Genomic DNA, 26,175 nt, shown 5'->3' on the forward strand with positions numbered 1-26,175 from the left:
GAGACCTTATTGATGGAATTGAGGAACAGAAAGGGATCTAAAACTGTAATAGGTGTTGTGTATAGACCCCTCGGTAGCAGTTCTGAGGTGTTGGGTTGTATAAATGCACAAATTAGGCAAGTGTGTAACAAAGGCAGAGTAGTATTAATGGGGGATTTTAACTTACACATAGATTGGGAGAGGCAGACTAGCACCTGTCAGAAAGGTAGTGAATTTCTGGAATGTGTCCGGGATAGTTTCCTACAGCAATATGTCCTAGATGTAACAAGGGGACAGGCAATATTAGATTTAGTTATGAGCAATGAGCCAAATTTAACTAGCAGCCTAACTGTGCGTGAACATTTAGCAAATAGTGATCACAACATGATCGAATTCAAGGTAGCGTTTGAAAGTGAAAAGCACAAATCAGCTACTAGAATTTTAGACTTGGGTAAGGCTGACTTTACCGGGATGAGACAGAGACTGTCCACAGTAAACTGGGTAAATCTGTTAATGGGTCAAACGACTGAAGAACAGTGGAGAATATTTAAAGAAACATTTAACAAAATACAGAGCGAGTATATACCCGAGAGGAAAAAGCTCCACTTCACAGAAAGAACAGCCATGGACAACTAAAGAGATTAGGGATAGCATAAAACAAAAAGAAATGTATTTATTTAGAGATACAGCACTGAAACAGGCCCTTTGGCCCACTGAGTCTGTACAAACCAACAACCACCCATTTATACTAAACCTACAGTAATCCCATAGTCCCTACCACCTACCTATACCTACACTAGGGGCAATTTGCAATGGCCAATTTACCCATCAACCTGCTGAGAGGGGAAACCGGAGCACCCGGCGAAAACCCACGCGGTCACAGGGAGAACTTGCAAACTCCGCACAGGTAGTACCCAGAATCGAATCCGGGTCCCTGGAGCTGTGAGGCTGCGGTGCTAACCACTGCACCACTGTGCCGCCCAAAATTGGCTTACAAAAATGCAAAACGCAACACAAGGAAGCAAGAGATTTCAGCTTCCAAGGGTGCAAAACAGGTAGCAGTGGAATATTCCCTCTCCGCCCTTCCCCATTTACCCCCCACACCCAAAGGACAGGAAAATCAGGCAGGGTGTGTAATAGTCAGCCAATCCACTACTGTCTGTTTTGCACCCCCAAAACTTGAATTTCACCGCCTTGGTCTCTGAAAAACATCCTATGCCATTTCCCAAATTCTCCACCAAATAACAGCTTGGCCAAAAGGACATTTTTCAATGAACTCCAATGAAAACTCAAGCATTAAAGGTGCATCTCCGCACTCGTAAAATCCTCTTCCACCCCACAACAAAATTACATGCCTTTCGAAAAAATGAAAAGTCTATGGGGGTCCGACAAGTGAGATATCACTCACTGGGCAAATTGCTCATGGGGAAACTGGATAAATACTTGAAGCAGAGGAAAACACAAGACAATGAAGAGACAGCAGGGCAATGGGATTAGTTTGTGATTGCTCTAGCAAAAGACCAATGGACTGAAGAACCTCCATCTATACTGTAAACTTATGCCTCAATGACTCCACTAGTTTTGCTTCTACTGTTTCTTAACAGGTGAACGGACTAAAATAAAAACAGAAAGTGCTGCAAATACTCAGCAGGTCAGGCAGCATCTGTGGAGAGAGAAGCAGGGTTAACGTTTCAGGTCTGTGGCCTTTCATCAGAACCTAGGTGAACTGACTGGCAGTTTATTCAATGCCATTTCAATTAACCTGTGCACGGAGGACTGATTCAAGTGTAGCAGCCAAAGGTTCCTTCTGAAATGTGTGTAATGGAAGACAAACTCTTTCACCTTAACACCTTCAGAAAGCCATGACTGCTGCTAAATAAATAGTTTTTATTACATTGCTTACATCCTTACTTTTCTGCACTGAAATTTTACATTTTGAAGGCACCTGTGCAGTATTGTTCAGGGCTGTGTGGAAGAGGATTTTGAAGTTTCAGTTGTCCGAAACTTTATAAAAAATTTATTTTCCATTGCAAAGTAGAACACACCTGTTATAAAACACTGTCTTCTAACTTATCAACAAGGCCATCGTGCATTTCCTATATTTTGTGGCTAGACATTGCTCTGGTCATTATACAACAGTGCACCGTTCGATTCAGAAGGAAGAACAATGCCACAACAGATTTACTATCTGTATCTTGCATATTGCGATCTTCCTGTACATGCCATGGCAACGTCCTATCACAGCTTCCCCATCACACATAGTTGATAACATCCCTATTATTACAAAACAGCAATTCCTCCATCTCACCATTGGCAACATCACAGAAGATATGCTAGCAATAATATAACATATAGTATTATTACAATGGATAAAATAAATCAAAAATTCTGTATCCTCTAACTCAGTCAACACCACCATGGGAGCTCAACTGGCAAAATAAGTAGTGAACTTATAGGTATTTTGAAAATTAAATGCTGTATTATTTTACAATACCCTCTAATTTTCATACTGCAAAAAAAATGATTTCAGATTTTTAAAAATGAAAATATACTAACAACCCTCTATGTTACAGAATCTTTTCAGCGATCCACACAGAGTTTGGATACAACCCGTTAAATGTCAAGGTGCAACTGTCTATACAGTATGAGAACTAAAATTCAAGGTTTTTATTAATTCTTTCGAAAACATTTAGCTGCAGTGCCATTATGCTGTTTTAGAAAAGATGTAATTTTGTCATTTTTCCACTGCTACAGTGACTCACTCTATACTTACGCAGACATAGTTCTGGTCCTCCTGGTTGGTAACGGGCTGGGGATGAGGAATCCCCTCAATGGCGAAGGAGAACGGTCCCTTATCCTCGTACTCTCGGGAGCATGAAGAGCTACAGAAGGCAGTGATAATGGTGCAGACTGAGAAGATGCTGGAGACCGTGGTGATGTGGAATGAGAAGCCATTTCCAAAGAACCAGTAACAGTAGATCTCACTTACAAAGAGTTAATGTGTGGAAACTGAAAAGGAAAAGAAGATAGTTACTATATATACACAGGATACATAACAGGTCAGTAAAAGATATACAAGCTGTCATTCCTTTGTATAAGCAAGTGGTCTTCAAATTCATCTTAGGGATCCCTGAAACTATTTCTTGCATCAGTGTACATGTCAGCACACACAAGTAGCAGGTCAGGTCAACAAATGCAGAATTAGAGATACGGTTATCACAGCACACAGTATGCCTGGCCCCAGACAGAGTTTAATGTTCTGGTAGACCTACACCCCATTGATTGATGACTCATGTTTGAAAACCTATAGTAAAGTACATAATCAATATATTAGTTATGTAAATACATTAGAACAAAAACTTAACAGCTAACTTTAAAAAAACAAAATCAAAATTTATGGAAAGATCAATATAGACAGGACTACATTTATTGGTACTGACAAAATCCAGTGCATTAATCCACATTTACTATGCAAGTCTCAAAGACAGAACCAGTTTATATTCATATAGTATTTTTCACTAATTCAACTCATCCAAGAGTTTCATGGACAATTAATTACTTTGGAAGTACAACTGCTGTTGGGTTGTAGGCAAACGTGGCAGCCAATTTGTACACAGCAAGATGCCAGAAACAGCAAGATAGACAGTTAATCTATTTTAGTAATGCTGGTTGAATGGTTACTGTCAGCCAGAACAACTCCCCTGCTCCTCTTCAAATAGGATCTTTTGCATCCACCTGAACAGACACTTAGATTAGCATCTCTGCTGAGACATGCCACCTCCCTCAATCCAGCACTGCAAGGAAGTGTCAAATCCTTCCAACTCAAAAGGTGAGAATACTACCATTGAGTTAAATTGGCCTGTAAAGATAGAGCTGGCGTGCGGCCAACTCAATTTATCCAGTGGGCACTATTGTTCTGGGTTTCATATTTGTGTCATACGGCAAAGGGTGATGTTGTTAAATGCTCACCTTCACTCCAAGTGACATCAAGATATGACTAAGTATACTGCACACAGCAAAGGCTATGGATGTAGTGCTGAAGACCCACACTTCAGAATTGGCGATGCCTTTAGCAAGCTGTTCCAATACAGCCACAATATGGACACTGACCTAACAATATGCAAAATTGCCCAGGAACCTCCAGTTTACAAAAAGCAGGAGAATCCAACCCAGCCAATTACCCTTGCCTATCAGCCTACTACCTATCATCAGCAAAGTGATGGAATGAGTTAGTAACAGTGCAAGCAAGTGGCACTTAATCATCAATTCTTAGTTTAGGTTCTGCCGGGAGCACTCAGCTTGACTTTATTACAGCCTTGATCCAAACATAAGGAGCTGAATTGCAGACATGAGGTTCGAGACTGAGGCAGCTTTTGACCGAATACAGTACCAAAGAGCCCCAATAAAACTGAAGTTAATGGGGCTCAGGGAGAAAATTCTCCAGTGGCTGGAATCATACTTAGCACAAAAGGAAGATGGTTGTGGTTGTGTGAAGTCAGTAATCTCAGCCACGGGATATTGCTGCAGAAGTTCCTCGGGGTGTAAGCCTAGGCCCATCTATCTTCAGATGCTTAAATCAATAATCTTTCCACCATTACAAAAGGTCAGAAATGGAGTTGTTTGCTGCAGTTTATGAAATGTTCATTTCCATTCACAAATCCTCAAATAAGGAAGCAGTCCATACCCGCATGCAGCAAGACCTAGACAACATCAAGGCTTGGTCTAAGCTCACTGCAGCACATTAGAAACAGAATGATACAGCATAGGAGGCCAATCGCCCCATCATGGCTATGCCAGCTCTTTGGTAGAGATTTCCAACTAGTCCTACACCACCGCTCTGTCTCCATAGCCCTACAAATTTTTCTCCTTCAAGAATTTATCGAATTCTCTTCAGAAGTTACTATTGAATCTGCTCCCATCACCCTTCCAGGCAGTGCTTTCCAGATCATAACTCGCTGGTTTAGAAAAAATGTTTGCTCACGTCGCCTCTGGTTCTTTTGCCAATTACCTTAAATTGGTATCCTCTGGTCTTCGACCCTTCTGCCACTAGAAACAGTTTCTCCTTATTTACTCCATCAAAACCCCTCATGATTTTGAAGACCTCCATCAAATCTCAACTTAATGTTTTCAGCTCTAAGAAAAACAACCCCAACTTCTCCAGACAAGTCCCTCATCCCTGGTACCATTCAAGTAAATCTCCTCTGCACCCTCTCAGAGGCCTTGACATCCTTTCTAATAGTTGATTCCCAGATATGAACATAATACTCCCAGCTGAGGCATAACCAGAGTTTTACAAAAGATTCAACATAACTCCCTTGTTTTTGTACTCTAAGCCCCTATTAATGAAGCCAAAACATGTTTTTGTTTTTTTTTTTTAAAGACAGCCTTCTCAACTTGTTCTGCCACTTTCAAAAGATTTGTGCACAAACACCCCTGGATCTCTCTTTTCCTGCACCCTATTTACAATTGTATAGTTATTATTGCCTCTCTGCATTCTTCCTACAAAAATGTATCACTTCACACTTCGCTGCATTAAATTTCACCTGTCACACGTCTACCCATTTCACCAGTCTGTCTATGCCCTCCTGAAGTCTGCAATTTTTAGTAAGTAACACCTGTACCACACAAGTGTCAGGCAATGACAATCTCCAACAAGAAAGACACTAATCATCTTCCCTTGACAGTCACCAGCATTACTATCACCGTATAGCACTATAAACATCTAAGGGGCTGCCTCTGAGCAGAAACGCAGCTGGACCTGCCATATAGTGTAATTACTAGAGTGAATCGGATGCTGGATATTCTGCAGCAAAAGGCTCACATCATGGCTCTCCAAAGCTTCCACATCACTTACACAGTACAAGACAGGAACGCAATGGTTTACTCTCCACTAGCCTGAATGGGTGGAGCTGCAACATTCAAGAAACTCAACACTATCCAGGACAAAGCAGTCCACTTGATCGGTAGCCTATCCACTGCCTGAGACATTCACTTCTTCTACCACTGTTGCACCATGGCTGCAGTGTTTTAAGATTCAAAGAGTGTACTACAGCAACTAACCAAGACTTCGGCAGCAAGTCCCAAATCTTTGACCTTCACCACCTAGAAAGACAAGGGCAGCAGGTACATGGGAACATCACCACTTCCAAGTCACACACTATCCAACATTAAAATATATATTGCCATTTCTTCAGTTGCTGGGTCAAAATCCTGGGAACTCCTGACCAAGCAGCACTGTGGGAGCACCTTCACCACATGGACTGCAGCAACTCAAGAAGGCTGCTCACCACCATCTCAAAGGCAACTAGTGATGGGCATTAAATGCTGGCCTCGACAGGGACGCCCATATCCCAACAACAACCTGTATTTATAAAGCACCTTTTAAATGTAATAAAATGTCCTAATGCGCTTCACAATAGCATTATGAAACACAATATGACAGAGCCACACAAGATGATATTGGCCTAGATTTTCCAGTCCCAACAGCAGCAAATGCCAAGACGTTTGCCGCTATTAAGAGTCGGAACTGCACCGCAACTTCCAGCACTTGCAGCATACTAAATGGGCTCCGGAGGAGAACAAGATGATGGTCCTGCCAGGTCGCTTTGTAAAGCGCCAGGGACCCATAATTCATCAATTTGGGCTGATCGTCCACAACTGGCACTGGATTTAATGCTGATTTATTTAGAGCTGGTATCAGCTGGTGCAGAGCCTACTCGGGAGCAAATCCACGTCTGTAAACACCATTAACAGGAATATACTGCTTCTGTTTAATTTTTACTTGGCACCTTCGCTCGAGTCCTGTGTCCAAGGAAGAGAATTTTAGTCGCAACAATTCAGTGTTGTTTGACCTTTTTGAAGAAGTTTTTCATTTTGATTGAATCTGCTCTAGTCTGCCAGCTGTAATTGTGGCAGTGTTTCTTTTTAAAATAAAGTGATTTTTAGAACCATCAATAAATCCCCCTAATCAACTTGCACATCTTGATGTATAAATCAACATTTTAAACTTCTATATAAAAAAGCCCCACATAATCACAATGCAAGATTCTGCAGTGGGTTTGAAGAGCTTTTTCTGTTAACAAATTAAATTGTATTGTTACAAATATCATCCTTCTCCGGGTCATTGAAAAAAAAAAGCGTTCAAAAAGTATATAAAATCATAATTAAAACACTCAGCTGCCTTTGAGCTGAAAACTGACCTCGAGGGGCGTGTCTTCAGCTCATGTCATTAGGGGGCATACCTTCACTAGCATGCGCGCCACACTGCTAGGCCTCGCAGGTCATTTCAACATTGCATCATACTGCAGCAAGAAATAGAAATTCACACTGCAGCCAACAAACCAGGTAAGTTTGTATTTCCTAGTACAGGCAGAGCGAACAACATCACTTCATCACTGACTGCAAAATCCAAGCCATTAGCTCAGATGACCAAAAGCGAGGCGGAGAGGTGTAGAGAGGGTTTTCCAGAGCTTGGGGTCCAGACAACTGAAAGCGCAGCCACTAATGGTGAAATAATTAAAATCGGGGTTGCTCAAGAGGTCAGAATTAGAGGAGCACAGATACATCTTTGAGGATTGTGGAGCTGGAGGAAATTACAGAGATAACGAGGGGCAAGGCCATGGAGGAATTTGAAAAACAGGATGAGAAAGTTAAAATCAGGATATTGCTTGACCAGGAGCCAATGTAGGTCAGCGAGCACAGGGGTGTTAGGGGAATGGGATCTGGTGCAAATTAAGACGCGGACAGCAGCGTTTGGATGACCTCAAGTTTACGGAGAGTAAAATGTGGGAAACCATTGCAATTGTCAAGTCTAGAGATGACAAAGGCACGAATGAGGGTTTCAGCAGCAGATGAGCCGAGATGGGGGCGAGGTCAGGCAATGGTATGGAGGTGGAAATAGGTGTTCTTAGGTGACAGCGCGAACATGTGGTTGGAAGCTCAGCTCAGGGCCAAATGTGACACCAAGGCTGCGAACAGACTGGTTTAATCTCATAATAAAAGCAAAATACTGCGGATGCTGGAAATCTGAAATAAAAACAAGAAATGCTGGAATCACTCAGCAGGTCTGGCAGCATCTGTGGAAAGAGAAGCAGAGTTAAGGTTTCGGGTCAGTGACCCTTCTTCGGTGACACTTAATCTCAGCCTGTTGCCAGGGCTCAGGAAGAGAGTTTGGAGCGGGGACCAAAAACAATGGCTTCAATCTTCCCAATATTTAATTGGAGGATATTTCTGTTCATCCAGTACAAAATGTTGGATAAGCAGTCTGATAATTTAGCAACAGTGGAGGAGTCAACAGAGATGGTGGTGAGATAGAGCAGGTGTTGTCAGCGTACATATGAAAACGAATGCCGTGTTTTCAGATGATGTTGCCAAGGGGCAGCATATAGATGAGAAATAGGAGAGGGGCCAAGGATGGATTTCTGGGGGATACCCCCACCCGCCCACTTCCCAGAATTAATTTTTAAAACATGATGATTTTTAACGTTAATTTAGACTTCTGCACTATTTCATACTTATTTAACTTGGTTTCATCAATAACAATAGCTTGCATTTATATGGTGCTTTTAACATAGAAAAATAATCACGGGGTGCTGAATAGAAGAAGTGACAGCAAAAGGTGAAGCCTAGACAATATTAGGAGGGGTGACTAAAAGCTTGGTCAAAGAGGTACATTTAAAAGGAGACAGGTGGAGGGGCTGAGGTGGTGAGGTTTAGGGAAGGAATTCCAGAGTTTAAAGCATGGCTTATTTCACAGCCATGAATGGTGAAGTGTAGGATTCCGACAATAGGCCGTTGACCTGAAACATTAATCCTGTCTTTCTCTCCTCAGATGCTGCTTGACCAGCTGAGGGTCTCCAACATTTTCTCAATAACATTACTCGAGTTTAGTGTAATTGGTGTTTTCAATGTAATGCTGCTTTCTATGCCAGAGCTTCTAAAATGTCCTTCCATTTTCCTCACGTGATTACAGGGCTCTCGACCAAGTCTATCCATTACCTGTACTTCTGCCCTTATCCCTTTCTCCCTCACTCAGAACCATGACAGGGTCCCCTTTGCCCTCTCCTCCCTCCCACCCAGCCCACCTTTAAATTCAACAAATTGTCTTCTGCCATTTCCACCTCAAATTGCACCAAACACTACTGCTTCCCTGCTCTCAGCAGTCAGGAGGGACCTTCCCTCCACAACATCCTGGTTCACTCTTCCATCACTCAAACCACCTACCTTCCAGGCACTTTCCCATGTAACAGCGGGAAATGTACCACCTACCTACTCATTCATTTCCTCCCACACCACAGTTCAGGGCAGTGCAATTCACGTGTAAATCCTCCACTTTCCCTCGACCCTTTTCACAGTCATGGCCTTTTGAGTATCGTCAATTTCACATATTTAAACTTTAAATTTCACACAGTATCGCAACAAATCATAAAAATGATTTAAAACAAAAAGACGACAAGGGAAGTTGCTGGTTTCAAATGGCATTTATTGTATACTCAAAAATAACTATTGTAAAAGGCTGACTATAAACAGGTCATATTCTTTACTCACTGAAGTCAGTGGTTGAATGGGAGTGTGGAGACCCACATGCATTAACTTGAGACTTCATCTCCTCACAATGTCATAGAGTCATACAGTACTGAAACAAGCCCTTCAGCTCACCGAGTCTGTGCCGACCATCAACCAGCCATTTATACTAATCCTACATTAATCCCATATTCCCTACCACCCACCTATACTAGGGGCAATTTACAATGGCCAATTTACTTCTCAACCTGCAAGTCTTTGGCAGTGGGAGGAAACCAGAGCACCTGGCAGAAACCCACGCGGTCACAGGGAGAACTTGCAAACTCCACACAGGCAGCACCCAGAACTGAACCTGGGTCGCTGGAGCTGTGAGGCTGCGGTGCTAACCACTGCGCTACCGATGTATAGCAAAAACCTTCGGTAGGTAGTCCTGTCGTAGTTTATTTGCACTTGGCAAGCAACGACCATTTTGCACATAATGTTGAATGAATACCTGCAGCTTTGGGTGATCGGGGTTTTTCCAGTGGTACGTTGGCACTTGCAAAAGCATCCACAAGTTCCATTGTAACCAACTGATGATATTCTGAGCTCTTGGTTGACTTCAAAGAGATGAAACTGTTGCTTGTTTTTTTTTTTGCGTGTTCATGTTCCAGCAGTGCGGTGTCAGATGTCCTTTTTCTGCTGCAATGGCTTTCAGACTCAAAGTGGTGCTGAACCATTGCTCACCATGTGTGATCCAACAAAGCACTGCGGCTTGCACAAAACAGTATTCCACCATCGACATGCAGAATTTGGCTTCCAAATTCTTTCACTCGATGTGCTGCAGTAATGGTTGTGGCGGTTTCTGATTTGCTCGCTTGTCTGCCAACACTTGAGTCTGCTTCTCTCAAACCTCCACTGGAAGACCTCCCTCATCTACCAATCAGCGAGGTGAGCCTTACGTTGCAAAACGGCTGATTTCACGGAGCACCCGAAATTTCACGGTCACAGAGGACCCGAAAGGTCAGGCTCCATGACACATTTTTCACGGTGGTGAATTTAGCAGGGCCCTATTATGCATGATTGCCAGCTACATGTCATCTACTGACTGATCAATCACCCAAACTTGGTCAAACTAGAGCAAAAGGTCAAAGAATTTCAAGTGAACATATGTCCAGTGCAAAGTGAGCTTCCTCGATCTTTAGTGCTCGTTTGAAAAAGCATTGTACTGAAAGACAGTCCTGCTCACACCCAAATCAAATTAATCACCAATGCGAGTTTTTGCTAATGGTGGGTCTTTGAGGAGGCTCCTAAAATTATGTTTATGGCACAAGGACACTAATCGGAATATTTTGGAAGCTTTTAATTTTTTTAAAATGTAACAATCTCACTCCTGTACATCGATGTAACGAGTAAATGGTTCCATAGAGTTTCATTTTCAGTTATTTAAAAATTGGGTTATGCAGGTGGTGGACTAAAGTGCTGTAATTAAAGAGCATCTTTTTGTGATAAACCCATTTTCAGTTGTATTCATAAAACTGAACGAGGTTACCACTCTTAAATACATCAAGGAATATGTTTTAAGAAAAACTTTTTTTTTTAAGAAAAATTACTTTGTAAACTGCTGCCCAATTACACTGGTTCATGAAGGATTTTACTTTTGGTGATATGCAAATGAGTTTCAGCAGAAGCTTGAGCAAAGGAAATCTTGAAACGTGCACAATTCTGAGTGGAATTTGCACCCATGTCATTGATTGTGTCCAAAGCAGAAACTCTTGGCCATCACATTTTAAAACTTAGAAGTCTTCTCTAGTTTGTAGCCAACTTTACAAATACCACAACTACTTAGAATCATAGAGTACAGCAGAGAGGGAGGCCATTTGACCCATCGTGCCTGGACCAGCTCTTTGATAGGATTATTGGGATAGTTCTACTTCCCTGCTCTTTCCCCATAACCATGTACAAATTTTCTCTATTATTTTTTGAATGTTACAACTGAATTTGTTTACACCACCCTTTCAGGCAGTGCATTCCAGATCATAACAACTCTGTTACAAAAACAATGTACTCATGTCACCTCTGGCTCTCTGCCAATCACCCTAAATCATGTATCCTTTGCTTACTGACTTTTCTGCCACTGGAAATGGTTTCTCCTCATTTACTCTATTCAAAATCCTGAATGATTTTGAACACCTCTATCAAATCTAGAAATGTGTACATATTTGGATATGCATGGATAAGATACACACAGATCCATATACATATATTTTCCTTTCGGGAAGCAAAACCAAATAATTTAAGGAACATTTATGATTTTAAAAAAAATAACTACCTTAAATCTAGTGTGATTAAGTTTAATAGTCAGTCAGAGTTCAAATGATTTTATAACTTGCTGAAAGTTTTATAAATTTAGGATATTAGTGAATGTATTACAACCATCTTAAACATCTCAAACCAGATACTATTCTTTGATCTCCAATCAGCTGTGCAAAGCATCATGCTTGAACTTGTTGAAGGCTGCACGCATATGTAAATACTGGAAATTTTAGACAAGTGCCGAACTGCACTGCACCTATTCAACCCAGGGAATCCTGGGCGTTAAGATGGACGGGTGCAATCAGATGGGCAGGTACTAAAGGTGTGATTGGTATGTTAATAAAGCTAAATTTCCATGCAAGTTTTCATAATCATCTATTGTAACCTAGGCAGTAGATTCTGGTGCAAATGTAATTCCCACTAGTTTTGCAGACTTCCACCCAAGTTGCAGTAGATCATCGTTGAGACTCCTTGCAAAAAAAAAACCTCAACAATTTGTGAACCTACCTTGGACCTCCTCTTATGTTTGTGTCCTCTATTCCTTGTACCATTAGTAAATGGAACACTTTTCCTTGTCTAACTTATCCAAGCCTGTCATAATGTTGTACACATCTATTAAATCTCCCCTCAATCTCCTTTATTCTGAGAACAACCCCAATTTTTCCAACCTGACTTGATGTTAGTTGAATGGAAATAAAATGTCAGTTCAAATTTCATAAAAGAGAAATGTTTTTGAGCAGAAAATGGGCCTGCATTTGAAGTGATGCATGTACGCAACTGACAGGATAACAAAGCCCCAGAAATTCCATCATCATTTACCGCAGAACTGCATTTGACTTAAGTTAAGGCTGTAGCAAAGGGGATGTTACCTGCATGGCTTGTTAAAGCAGAAAGTGGTTGAGTTCACAGGCTTGGACAGAACGAATAAGAAAAATCTTCTCAGCTGTGCCATCAAGAAGAGATTCTGCAAATTTAACTTTCAACAGTTTCAGGCAGGGACATCTTCTACTTCCCACTCTTGCGTGAGCCCAAACTCCAGGGTCCACAATGGCCAATCACATAGTTATCCTCAGGGTGAAGGTAGAGTAGGAACAATAGCAAGAGGAAAAGGAAATGACAGAAGCACCTTGAATATAGCTATGCCAAACAAGACCACCGAAAAAGGAGGTACCTTTACACTGGAACCTAAATATCATGCTGTGCCCTCGATAAGCAGTTTGGTATACTGGCTCGAAACAAAAACACTCAAGTCATTTTGTAATATTTCTTATTTTTGGAGGTTGAGATGGGAATGGAACAGGTTAGATATAAAGTGCATCATCTCCACCCTAGGAATACCTGTAAACCCCAACCTCAGACTACCAGCCCCTATTATACCAGTTTGGAATTACGATTTCCCACTACAGACCTGTGGTCTGCTCATTCAATGCTGCAAACTCACCCCGTTTAAACAGAGTGGAGAGTGCTGAAACCTCTTTCATGTAGCTCCTCAGACAGGGAAAAGTGGGGCAATTTAATTGTTTTACCTCAGGGATCAGAGTTTGAGCCAATGTTCCAACCCATACCATTAATCTTCAAATGATCTTGCCATCAATATTAAAATTTGACTGTGCAATTAAATGCTTTCAACAGAAGGCTAAAGAACAGCTGCCTAGCTGAGAGGTAGAGCATGTGTCAGATATTGCAACTCAACACCCTTCCTCCTCCCTATACTCACACCAAATACCACGTACAGCCACAACTGACGCCCTGCTTCGTGTAGACACGATTCGAACAGTGTGGGAGAGGAAAAATTAAAAAGAGTAAAAATGACCACCATTAACTCTGATAGTTGTAAGCATGACTAGGTGCACAGAATATTTAATTGGCTTTGAGCATTTGCTACCTATTTTTATCATTTGAACATTTTTGACAAAATGTCATGAATAATGAATGGAGCAGATGGTTTCCCAAGTTGTACAGATTTATGATAAGAATTGCAGGTTTTATCATCAAGAGACGTTTTTGTCCCGTGACTAGCAGAATTGCTTGCCTCACTGTTCCATGACACTTCAAAGCCCAATTTGGCCATACCAAGTTTTGAGAGGCAAGCCTTTTTCCTTCACCTGCTCTCTCCAGCCAGTTCGCTGGCAGGCAAAAAAATTAGACAAGCCAGCAGTGCCTAAAGGACCGTTGCTCACCATTAAAAGGAGAGGTCAGTACTGTGAAGCAATGTAGTAGCTTAATTGTTCAATAGTCAAAAGGTGTGCCTCCAGGTATGATAAACCTAGCAGTCTACATTTATTTACTCTGCATCTTCCACACATCAGTTTGGACGTCTAGTTTAAGAGGCAAGTGGTCTTTGACTCCAAAGAACAGGAAATGCAGAGTACCATGAAGTGAAGTGGTATCTTCATGGCCATCTGCTGCAGCAACAAGCACAGAACAATATTCTGTCGCAAATATAGTCACGAGTGCAACTAAGACCTTGGGAACCCAGTTACAATTAATCAGTCTGTTGGTGCGGGATTTGACACTGTGCAATCATGTGAAACAGTAATGAGTGATCTTCATCTACAATCAGAGATGGGAGTAGGGTCTGATGAAGCAGCCTCCTCTTAAGGTGTTCACATATTTCCACTCAAATTAATAAAGCGTCAAGAGAATAGGCCAGTGCTGACAGCCATGGTCTCAACTATTAATGGCACCATCACATGAGTCTGCCCCAGTTTCAATACCATAAACATTCCAACAGGCTGCACCACCCACCAACACACTTGTTAACAATTTTAACATTATAGACTAAGAAAAGCACACATCATAAGATCACTGAGGCAAGGGCTTAGGCCACAGGAATTGAAGTAACACCAAATTAATATTAATTGTTTTAATCTCTCTTGGTATAGACGCTGTTTCTTGAGTAAGTCCATGGAAAGATTTTAATTGCTGGGAAGAAAGCTGAAAGATGTGCAGATTGATGGCTTCAGCATTCACAACATGCAAACATTTGCACCGTGTGCTGCAGATGAAAACTAACTTTGCATGACAAGCAATTCTTAACCAGGAAGTACTATTAATATTTAAGTATCTTCCAGCACAACATTCCTAAGAGTACAACTAATCACCTGAAAGTGTGCACAAAATCAAATTACGGCAGATGCAGAAAAACTGAAATATAAACAGAAAATGCTGGAAACACTCAGCAGGTCTAACAGCATCTGTGGAGAGACAGAGTTAACGTTTCAGGTCAGCGACCTTTCATCAGAACCGACAAAGGTTAAAAATGTAATAGGCTTTGTGCAAGGGAAAGGGGGATGGGAGGAAGAAGAATACAGGATAGGGCAGAGGGCAGGACAGATTAAATAACAAACTTTTCATTGTACAAAGCCAAAGCGAGTAGTAATGGAACAAGAAGTAAAAGACCTCCAGCGGAAGTGTGAATGACAGGATAGCAGCCATCTGAACACAAAGGAAAGGGATTAAGAACGAAACAAAGAAAAAATCTAAACCAGGAAAAAAAGACAGGAAACAAAATGGGGGTGGGGTTATGATCTAAAATTGTTGAACACAATGTTGATTCCGGGAGGTTGTAAAGTGCCCAGTCGAAAGATGAGGAGCTGTTTCTCGAGTTTGCGTTGAGTTTCACTGGAACACTGTAGCTGGCCAAGCACAGGAAGGTCTGATTGGGAGCAAGGTAGAGAATTGAAATGACAGTCGACAGGAAGTTCAGGGTCACGCTTGCAGACTGAGCAAAGGTGTTCTGCAAAGTGGTCACCCAGTCTGCATTTGGTCTCCTCATAGTAGAGTATACCATTTGTGAGCAGCAAACAAAGTATACTATGTTGATAGAAGAATGAGTAAATCGTTGTCACCTGGAAGAAATTTTGCAGCCTTGGATAGTGAGAAGGAAGTAAAAGGGTAGGTGTTGCATCTCCTGCATTTGCATGGAAAGGTGCTGTGGGAAAGGCGGGGCGGTGCAGGGTTGTTTGGGGATGACTGAGGATTAGACCAGCGGGTCATGGAGGGAAGAGTCCCTGTGGAATGCTGAAAGGGGAGGGAAGGGAGAAGATGTGTTTGGTGGTGGCATCACGCTAGAGGTGGCGGAAAAAGGTGGAGGATGATCTGTTGAATACAGAGGCTGGTGGGGTGGAAGGTGAGGACAAGGGGAACCCCATCATGGTTCTAGGAAGTGCAGGAAATGGGACAGACACAGCCGAAGGCCCTGTCAACCACAGTGGGGAGGGGGGAATTTCTCAGTTGGGGAAAAAGGAAGGACATAATTGGAAGCGCTAGTATGGAAGGCTGCATCATCCGAAAGGAGAATGGAATAGAGTTCTTACAAGAAGCAGGGTGTAAGAAAGTGTGGTCAAGGTATCTGTGGAGTTCGTGGGCTTATAGTGAATATTGACTGATTGTCTTCATTTCTGGAGATAGGCTGAGAAGTGAAGGAAAGGAAGGGAAGAGTCGGAGATGGACCACATGAAGGAGAGAGAAGGGTGGAAATTAGAACCAGAGACAAATCAATGAAATCTTCCATTTCAGGACAAGAGCAGGAAGTGGCACTGGTCAACCTGTGTGTGATGTGCATAGAAAATATTAAGAGTAGATGGATACTCAGTCCACTGGTGCTAAAAATTGTATTTTCACAGAGAGAGAGAGGAGAGAATACATTTAAAATAGTGATACATCATAAGTCACTGATCTTTAAAAGACAGTAGGTAAGGTAGATTATGGTGAATGTTCCTCGCAAAACAGTTTTGAACAAGTTAACAGTTTTAATATTTTTGAATTCAGAGGTTGCAAACGCTTGTTTATCTCCACTTTTCCATTTTTTAAAATCATATAATCTTCTCTGCTTATTCTCTTGCAGATTGGGAAACATCAGCTTGGTCTTCAAACAGGGCCCAAGTTGAAATCCACTGCATTTCCCTCATCCAAACTGCTATGCAAGTATCTAACCCTCAGAAATGGAATCTTGCCACAAACAATTCCATATCGATGTTACTGGCATCGCTGTTGGTTCAATCAATACCACTCGGTCAAGGGAAACACAAAGAATCAAAAGTGGAAGACCCCCAAAGTCCCAAAAGTTGAATCCCAAAAAGTCATGCAAGTCCTAAGTGTAGAGGTTAGATGGTAGATTTTCAGCATTTTCTGAGACTTACTTAATTTGAAGAGATAAAAGTCAAGGACACTGACAACCACAGGTGAGGAGGCCTGTGAAATTGCCAATTTGTGGTTTTGGTGCTTGCTTGGGTGGCCCAGCTCATCCCATTTTTATTATATTACAATGCCATAAAATGAGGAATCAATGAACATCAAGAAAAACAGTGCTCTTAGGATAGTGGAGAAGATTGGCACCCGGCCAAACACCACCGAACTTAACTGAACATGTCCTGCAGGTCTTCTTTCTCACCTTGAGGGAGTGATCAAGGTGAAGGGGATGTTGAAACTGACAAGGTACTTCGCATGATCCTCCAAAAAGGAAGCACCTACTGCACAAATCTTGTGGCAATAGTCAACTGCATTAAAACACATCAATCTACACAGAGAGGAGAACATTCTAGAAATTACAATAATATTTTTCTCCCCACCCACTCCAGTATCAAAGCACACTAGTTCTGGGCTAGTAACATGGAAAGCAGCGGTCAAAAGACTCCAGGAACTAAAGATCCATTTGATAATTTGGAAAAAGCTTTGGGTTCCTGCTCTGCCTTCTCATACCATTTGTTCGGAGAAGGATTCCAGGCCCAATACTGTCTCCATAGGTGTCCCATAGCAGTTACTGTAGAAAAAGGTGGCAGACTTGGAAAAACCCTTCCTGCCTTATTAACATGGGACTTTGGAGCAGCACCTGTTGTCGACATAAACTCTTCACTCTGGGAAATCCCAGGAATACTGACAGTGTAAATGGGCCAGAGGTCCAGCATAATGGGTCTTTATCCCCCTTCATCCTGACCTTTATACACAAGAAGTTTCCATGATCGAATCTTATGATGCACAGATAATTAAAGGCAAAACTGTCCAAACCGCAACACACAGAATATTGTCACCTGCTGAACAACTGAATCAGAGTCATACAGCCATTTACAACATAGGAGGCCATTCAGCCCATTGAGTCCATGCCAGCTCTCCATGGAGCAATCCAGTCAGTGCCACTCCCCCGCTCAATCCTCATGGCCCTGCAAGTTGATTTCCTTCAAGTGCCCATCCAATTTTCTTTTGAAGTCATTGATTGTTTCTGCTTCCACCATCCTAGTGGGCAGTGAGTTCCAGGTCATCACCGCTCGCTGCGTTAAAAAAGTTCTTCCTCACATTCCCCCTGTATCTCTTGCTCAAAACCTTCAATCCGTGTCCCCTAATCCTTGTGCCATCAGTTAATGGCCACAGTTTTCCCTTGTCTAACTTATGTAAGCCTATCATAATCTTGTACACCTCTGTCAAATCTCCCCTCAATCTCCTTTGCTCCAGGGAGAACTCCAGCTTTTCTAACCTAATCTTGTAACTAAAATCCCCCTTCTCTGGAACCATTCCAGTAAATCTCCTCTGCATTCTCTCAAGGACCCTCACATCCTTCTTAAAGTGTGGTGTCCAGAACTGGATGCAATACTCTAGTTGGGGCCTAACTAGAGCTTTATAAAGGTTCAGCATAACTTCCCTGCTTTTGTACTAAATGCCTCTATGTATGAAGCCCAAAATCCCATATGCTTTTCTAGCCACTCTCTCAATTATGTCCTGCCACCTTCAAAGATCGATGCATTGGAACCCTCAAGTCCCTCTGTTCCTGCACACTGTTTAGAACTGTGCCATTAAATCTATATCCTGAGAAGTCCAAGTTTGAAAATGTAGTGATATGAATGCAGGAGGAACAAAACCCAGATTATGTGGTTAAACCAACGTTAAGAAAAACTGTATATTGTACATGCATATGGCAGTTAGTTTTTAAATTATGATTCAGCATAATAGGAGTTATTGGCAGAACTATATAGTTTCAACAAAGCAGTTGTACATTTTGTACTACTGCTAAAGGATATCAAAGCACAAACACCACAGAAAACATAAGCTTTATCAACATCCCTTTCAATTGAAGTATGATTTCTGCTGACATGTCACAGTGAGCATAGTTTGTGTTTAGTTGATACTTCCATTAAGATTTGTGCCAAAATCAAATTAGGCAGGATGTTATCCCAAAAGGTTTATAGAATGAATGGGCCTGTGCAGGATTTGTGCAGTTGTGCAGAAATATTAAATAAACAACAGAATTTAGAAGGGAGACTGCCTTTTAACATTCAGTGTAGCACGATTAAGCTCATTACTGGAGTCAGAAAGGTCTTGCTGACCACAGTTTTTTTATTAAAATAGACTGTTTATACCCTTCAGCTATAATTGCTATTGCCAGACAGTACAAACAAGGGTGATCATTTAAAGGATCCTGTGCTGTAAATCAACGTCAGCAAAACAGATCTATAAAGCAAACTATAATTTGAAAATTTATTTCAAGACACTCCCCTATTTTAACGTGATAAAATGGCAATTCATTCTCCTGCTGATATTTTACTAGCTTTAGCAAATGTAGGGTGCTATATTTCTACATCATCCAAGTGCTTGAGGGTACTAAACTAGCCTTAAGAGCTCATCTAAACCGAATTTAAAAAAAATAAATAAATAAAAGTCAAGCCAGAAATCCTTGCTCTTTGTACAATAAACTCTCAAAGTGCCACGCATACTTAGCTAATTAATTCAATTGAAACCATTAATGTTTATGACCTGATACACCTGTTAATCCACTAACGACCCAGTTACAGGAGTGGCTAACAACCACATCCATAAACTAGAAAGAGGCTCCTGAACTTCTCATCAAGCAGCTCATTCACCATGAGAAGATATTCTGAAATATAATCCAATTTTAAAAGCTTTAAAGCAACAGCAAAACAAAACTGCAGTTGCTGGAAATCTGAAATAAAACCAGCAAATGCTAGAAACACTCAGATCAGTCAGTATTTGGGCAGAGAACAGATAAGTTAACAGCTCAAGTGCAGACCCTTCCTCATGCAAGGTTCCACACCTGAAATATCAACTCCTCTGATCTTTCCATCTGACCAGCTTGAGCACTTCCAGAATTCTGCTTTTGTCCTCCCAAACTTCAAAAAAAAAACACACTTTTATCCTGAGTCATACAGAAAATAAGATCGGACTACTCCCTGCATCTACTCACAATTACTTTGAGAGATCTTCCAAAGATGAAAATAACCATTTCATCCAAATGTCTCATTATGGATCACTCTCAAATCTATTTTCTAAAAACGGAGTTTAACCTCTTGTGTACTGATTCCAATTTAAAAGCTGGGCTGTCAGCCAACCCATTTTGCATGACTCAGCAACATCATAGTAAGGCATATATAAGTTTATATTGCAGACGACTTCAGATTACTAACTGGAATACAAAACGGAACAGCAGTTTCACACATGCAATTTTCTGCATGCTTAATTTTGTTAAACAATTGTAATTCATCATTTTATTTCTAATCAATGACTGGGGGATGGTATTGTAACAAAATAAGGAGAATTCCCTGCATTTTTTTTTAAACTACAGCTTTGAAATATTTAGAATTAAAATGAATGGTATCTTCCATCACCAACTTTTAAAATGAAGGATGGGAGATGAGTTATCCAAGGTCTAGTTCGTCTGGACATGAGTCAGGGTACAGCAATGTTGTTCTTGGGGCTGAATGTTATGAGCCCCCTCAGGATGGGAACGGAGGCTTGGGGGGTGAAAAAGAGGGGCGCGGCGGGGACGCCACCAATAAACCCTGGTAGCCTCCTAGCAGTGTGAGGTTCCTCCTTTGGGGGCAATCCAGGTCCAGGGTCGCCCAGCAGTGATCACTGCTCCATGGAGAGGACCCCCGCCCCCACACCTCACTAACATCACCCCCACCCAGTCTACTTGACTGACCCAACCTCACTCACCTGTCCCAGGGTCTCCAGACTCTTCAGTACAGCAGGGCCTCCTGCATTACCGGCAGTGGCAACTGTTCCCAGTGGCACTGCTGGTACTGCAGAGCTGCCAGATTTCCGATTGGCTGGCAGCTTTTGGAGGCGGGCATTTGTCTTTTAAAGGGATGGCATCCCCCAACAGCGGGCCGAGACAGGATCTCCGCCCGCCTCCAGGACCCCCATCTTCGAAACAAATTCAGCTCATGGTGTCAAAATTGAATTGTACATGGTCACAGTATTAAAGGACTACTTGAAGCTCAAAACACCACCTGTGTATTAGCATTCTAGAGAGTGACTTTTATCATTTTATCTTTGCGCATGGCTGATTGACAGAATATAAAATAAACAATCCTTCTGATTGCTGAACAATTTAAGGAAATATACTGAGGAAGGAACGAGCACGCAGACATTGGCACCTCATACCATAAGCTGTAAAATTCAAATTCTCAGTCTCTTTTATTAAGTCAAGGAAATGGTTGTAATGTGAAAGGTATTCCATGGCATACATCAGATATGATATCCTCGAAACTAAAGATGAGCTTCGAACTCTTTGGCTGAACTAAAATTTGGATTATCCACGTGCAACATCTAACCTGAAGACCAATCAGGTAACAAACTGACTTTCATTCAAAGAGCCAGATGCTCACCAGAATCTCTTTACCCATTAACTCCTTATGGACAGTTTTAACTTTTTTGTTTTTAGGTAGCATCCTGATGCAGGAGCTTGCTTAACCTTTAGATGAATCTAATGGAGTAGAAAGAAATGGAAGACTTGCATTTATATAGCGCCTTTCATGACCACCAGACGTCTAAAAGTGCTTTACAGTCAGTCAATGAAGTACTTTTTGAAGAGTAGTCAATGTTGAAAGGCAGGAAACCCGGCAGCCAGTGTACACACAGCTAACTCTCAAACTGCAATGTGATAATAACCAGATAATCTGTTTTTGTGATGTTGATCGAGGGGTAAATATTGTCCAGAAACTGGTCGGCCAGCATGGTTGGTCTACCTTTCAGGAGAGACAGAGTGATGTGATCAGTATCCCACTTGGTCTCCTGCAAACAATGTAGAGCAATTAGGGGTTAATAGCTAAATCTGCACAAGTCAACCCAGAACCAGAGCGCAAGAGGGTAGGTTTTGGCTTACAGAACACTTGAAACTGCCACTAACCATGAACACATAACAAGTAAGACAAAGTTTGAATTATATCAACTGGTGGCAGCTACAGTGGAGTAAATATCACAACTGTATACCAAACTTAAAACGTTAAGCAGACTGTTTGATATCAGAAGCACACAACAGTTAATATGAGCACAAGTCCAGCAATCAATTTCTAATTGGTAACGCTGAAACAAGGCTGGAATTAGCTCAGCAGTAAAGGAATTAACAAGAAAATGAGAATAATGCGTGCTCACAACTGTTACTGGAAGCTTGAAAAACCAACTCAATCTCAGAGATTCCATTTATTTTGAGCCCCAGGATGATTTCTGTCAAATAATCGCAAGGACTGGAGCACCCACAGAACAAACAGACTCGCTTGAGACAAATTATCCCAGAAGCTATTCAACGACTACACCTCAGTTAGCTCTGTCAAGATACAGCCAAACTACAACTTGTGTGGAAAATGTGACTAAAATCACATCAGAGATAAAAGAGACACAAGACAAGGATGGGTAATAAGATTTTTTAAAATCACCAAAGTCAATTAAAAACTAGATAAATAAAATATTGGATTTGAAACTGATTAAAATGATATTAAGTTTCATCCTTGGCATTACTTCTAAACAAAGAAAATATATCATTATATTCTTAACCCAGTTGCACTACTTCCATCACCAGAGATTGAGCTGCAAATCTTCCATGTGGCCCAATGCTCACTTGGGCCTTTTTTTCTGAAAGCATACTCCCAGTCAGAGCTTTAGCATGCTCCTCCCTAATCAACTCTGGAAAGCTTAGAAAATATTCAATGATCACAGAGACCAGTACCAGGACAAACAAAGATGGAGATAGGTGAAACAAAATAAAACAAAAACAAAAAATCAATCAATCTACTTGGTAATTTGTTTTCTTAATAAGGACTTAGCATACAAAAAAATGGGGAAAATATACATCACATAAACAAAAATAAAAGCACCGCACTGTACAGTGTAGCAGCTGAAGACATATTCGCAGATGTAGCAGAGTAGGCACTAACACACACAAAGGAATAGAAGAAACTACGCAGACCACACAGAGATGAAATGCCCTGTAAAATTAATTACTTTCTCAAATACCACTGCGTGTCAGCAGTTACATATTGTTGTAAGCAAGAGAAGCAGAACAAATAAATGCAGCTCATTCCAAGGCAGCTTATTCATCACTAATCTTCCAACACTTTGACCATTGTTAGCATCATGGTCATAACTAAACACGTTACATTTATTCACAGCCTATTTAAAAGCATTTTCCCTTACAGACTTTTCCCTTGAATTCAATCAGATAATAGTAACTTTGTACTGACGACCATAACAGTTACTGCGTGCAGGGCTTTCAACAATCTGATGTGGTGCTTTATAAAAAGCCAAGTATTATTTATCAGTATATCAGTGTCATGGTCAGCAGTCTCGGAATACAACTGGAAAACATGGTTTCTCTTGCCAGGAATAACCTAGATCTCGAAGGAATATAAACATTAAAGAAAGCAAAAGAATATTCAGTGATTAATGCATGCAAGTTTATGATACAGTAAACAAATTCTTTCAGTTTAAAATTTTACAACAGCTCCTAAGTACAGGTCTTTATTACAGAAGAATATTGCAAAAGTCGAGAACAAATAAAGGCAATTGGCCCATCTATGGTATACTGTATTAAACTGGTTGATTGTATTGTAATATGTCTTGTATACTGCCTTTCTGCTGCCCTCTCTGTTGGGAGGTGTAAATAAGGTTTCCAAAATGACTGCTCATGTAAAGGCCTCATGTAGTTTTACATTGAATACACAGCACCATCATTTATCATCTCTTCAATGTCCTAGTTTATCCATTATAGCATCCAAATACATTTTTAATGTCTCTACAATTCTACTACTCCAACTGGCAGATTAATTCAAATGTTTATCATTTTTCGGAACGGTGATAATTTTTCTAACATCAGTTTTTGCCTGCTAAGGATAAAGCATCCATCATCCTTGCGATTCCCAAAACTAGACTGCCAATATGCAATAAATGTGGATTTGTTTCTGAACCAACACATGAATACTGAATTCGAAAAGGAGGCAAAAATGTTGTTTCAGCTTGATAACAACTCTTGTAATTCAATCACAATATTTAAGGAGCTTAACACCAGATGTGTTCAGACTCAAGCCCCAATCCAACTTGATAAAAAGAAAATATGCTACAAGGACTGCAAGTAGGTCTGGTTTCTGATCAGGAAAATTGAAGGAAAAAGCAAGTTTTTCAATCCAAACACTAACTGTATGAAGGACTGGCAGCTCCTTTTTAGTTGCATGGCCAACCATAAAACTCTGGCAGGTGTCTTTGATTAAAAGGTCACATCAATGAGTTAATCTAAAACTTCAAAAGGAACCAATCAGGCCAGGTACCGCCAGTCATCGGTAAGATTAAATGAACAGAGCAACTTTCTGTGTACATTTTAATATAGTAGTTAATGATGAAATGATTTGGTTAGTATAGAAATTGCAAACCATTTTCTTTCTTGTTTCAAGGAGCAGGCACAGACTAAAGTCTACTGTCAATAATCATTTATTCAATTTTTCATCTGTTTATTAAATTTGTTTGACAGTTAAAGCTTAAAATGCAAGAAGCATTTCCTGCTACTGATGTAAGCACATCCTCAACTATTTAATTCCTTTGAATGAATCATTGTTTTCTGTCCCTTTTCTCCATATCAGCAAGATTTCAGATGGAAGACAGACTCTATGGCCTAGTCTTTATCTTCTCCAATTGACCGGAGTGACATTTTAACAATGATTATGACTCCTGTGTCAGCAGCCCAAATGGCCTCCTTTAAAGATCCTCTACTACTTACAATGCTTATGCTTCTTTCTTTCTGAGCAATGATAATACACACTTCCAGTTGCAAATTATTTTGCAGGGCTCAAGAATCTGGGAATTTATGAAATTTTCAACTGAGCTGCTTTTTTGGGGGAACCGCACCCAGATTTCATCTACCCATTGTGTGAATGTGTGCTTTTTGACCTTATCCCTGATCAAAGTAGCTCTAATTTTAAGGTTACACCTCCAGATGGATTGTAACCAGAGCTATGTATAGCTGTAACTTTGATTCCTTTGTGTTCCAGCCCTTGAGATAAAGGCCAACATGGGAATGCACTGCCTGAGAATGAGGTGGAGGCAGGTTCAATTGAAGCTTTCAAAAGGGAATTAGACTGTTATACGAAAAATAAGAATGTGCAGTGTTACAGGGAGAAGGGAATGGAACGGAGTGAATTCCTTCTGCACTGTAACAATTCTGTGATTCCATTAGCCCTTTCAATTATTTTTTATATCTGTCCACTGGTTTTTCGTGATTGCTGTACTTGGACCCCCTACTCTCTCTGCTCCTCCACAACTCCTAGTTACTTGCCATTTAGAAAATACTCTGGTCTGTCTTTAAGTCCAAAGTAGATATCTCATGCTTTCCCACACTGAATTCCATCTGCCACACAGTTTCGCCCAATCACTCATCAATCGATGTCCCTTTACAATTTTCTGCTCCCATCAACTCTATTTACCGTGTCACCTGACTTAGTGTCATCAACAAACTTAAATACACAGCCCTCTATTCCTTCATCCAAATCATTTATAAATATAGTGAAAAGCTGAACCCCCAGTACTGATCCCTGGAGACTCCCAATAGTTACATTTTGCCAATTTGATTATATCCCTGTAACCTCTACTCGCCAGGGTCACTGATCATCAATCAGTCTCACTACTCACTAATGGCAGAAAATCCAAATAAAGGCCTGCTCAGGTCAGGAAAAAAATACCCGACCCAAACCTGACAGAACCATATCGGACCCGAGCCCTTCCATTTTTATCCCCCCACGCCTGACCCGATCTGACCAAACCACCAGAATGTTCACTTTACCTACCTTCCAACTCCAAATCTGCAGGAAGCTGCAGCATGAGCGCGATGACGTCATAAAGACGGTCGCTGCGCAGACTCAGAGTTTCCCTCCTTGACATCCCAGACACTCAGCTCAGGTAGGCTTTTCAACTTTTGACACTTACTAAACTCAACTTCCCAGCAGAGCAAAATGTAATACTGTCCGACCCAGACCCGACCCGATCCATACCCGGCCCAAGCCCGAAAGCCGGACCCGGAAGAGCGACCCGACCAGATCCCGACACGTCGTTGGGCCTTTAAATCCAAGTAGCCTGTGTGTTTTTCGAGGATGAGGAAGCGGGGAG

At 41.2% G+C, this 26,175-nt stretch overlaps 1 protein-coding gene across 5 annotated transcripts in view; it reads right to left on the reverse strand.

Moving 5' to 3' along the window:
• Positions 1-26,175, reverse strand: part of carhsp1 (calcium regulated heat stable protein 1) — a 96,818-nt gene that overhangs the window by 30,843 nt on the left and 39,800 nt on the right. For 4 of the 5 annotated variants that reach the window (XM_068056143.1, XM_068056139.1, XM_068056141.1 and 1 more), the window contains one exon: positions 2,753-2,988. In XM_068056143.1, the coding sequence (XP_067912244.1) occupies positions 2,753-2,934 (182 nt within the window). In that variant the 5' untranslated portion in view covers positions 2,935-2,988. Of the gene's footprint in view, positions 1-2,752; positions 2,989-25,995 lie in introns of all 5 variants that reach the window. The other variant, XM_068056142.1, reaches the window with a different exon arrangement.

The sequence above is a fragment of the Heterodontus francisci genome, chromosome 24 (genome assembly GCF_036365525.1).
Source record: "Heterodontus francisci isolate sHetFra1 chromosome 24, sHetFra1.hap1, whole genome shotgun sequence".
NCBI lineage: Eukaryota > Metazoa > Chordata > Chondrichthyes > Heterodontiformes > Heterodontidae > Heterodontus > Heterodontus francisci.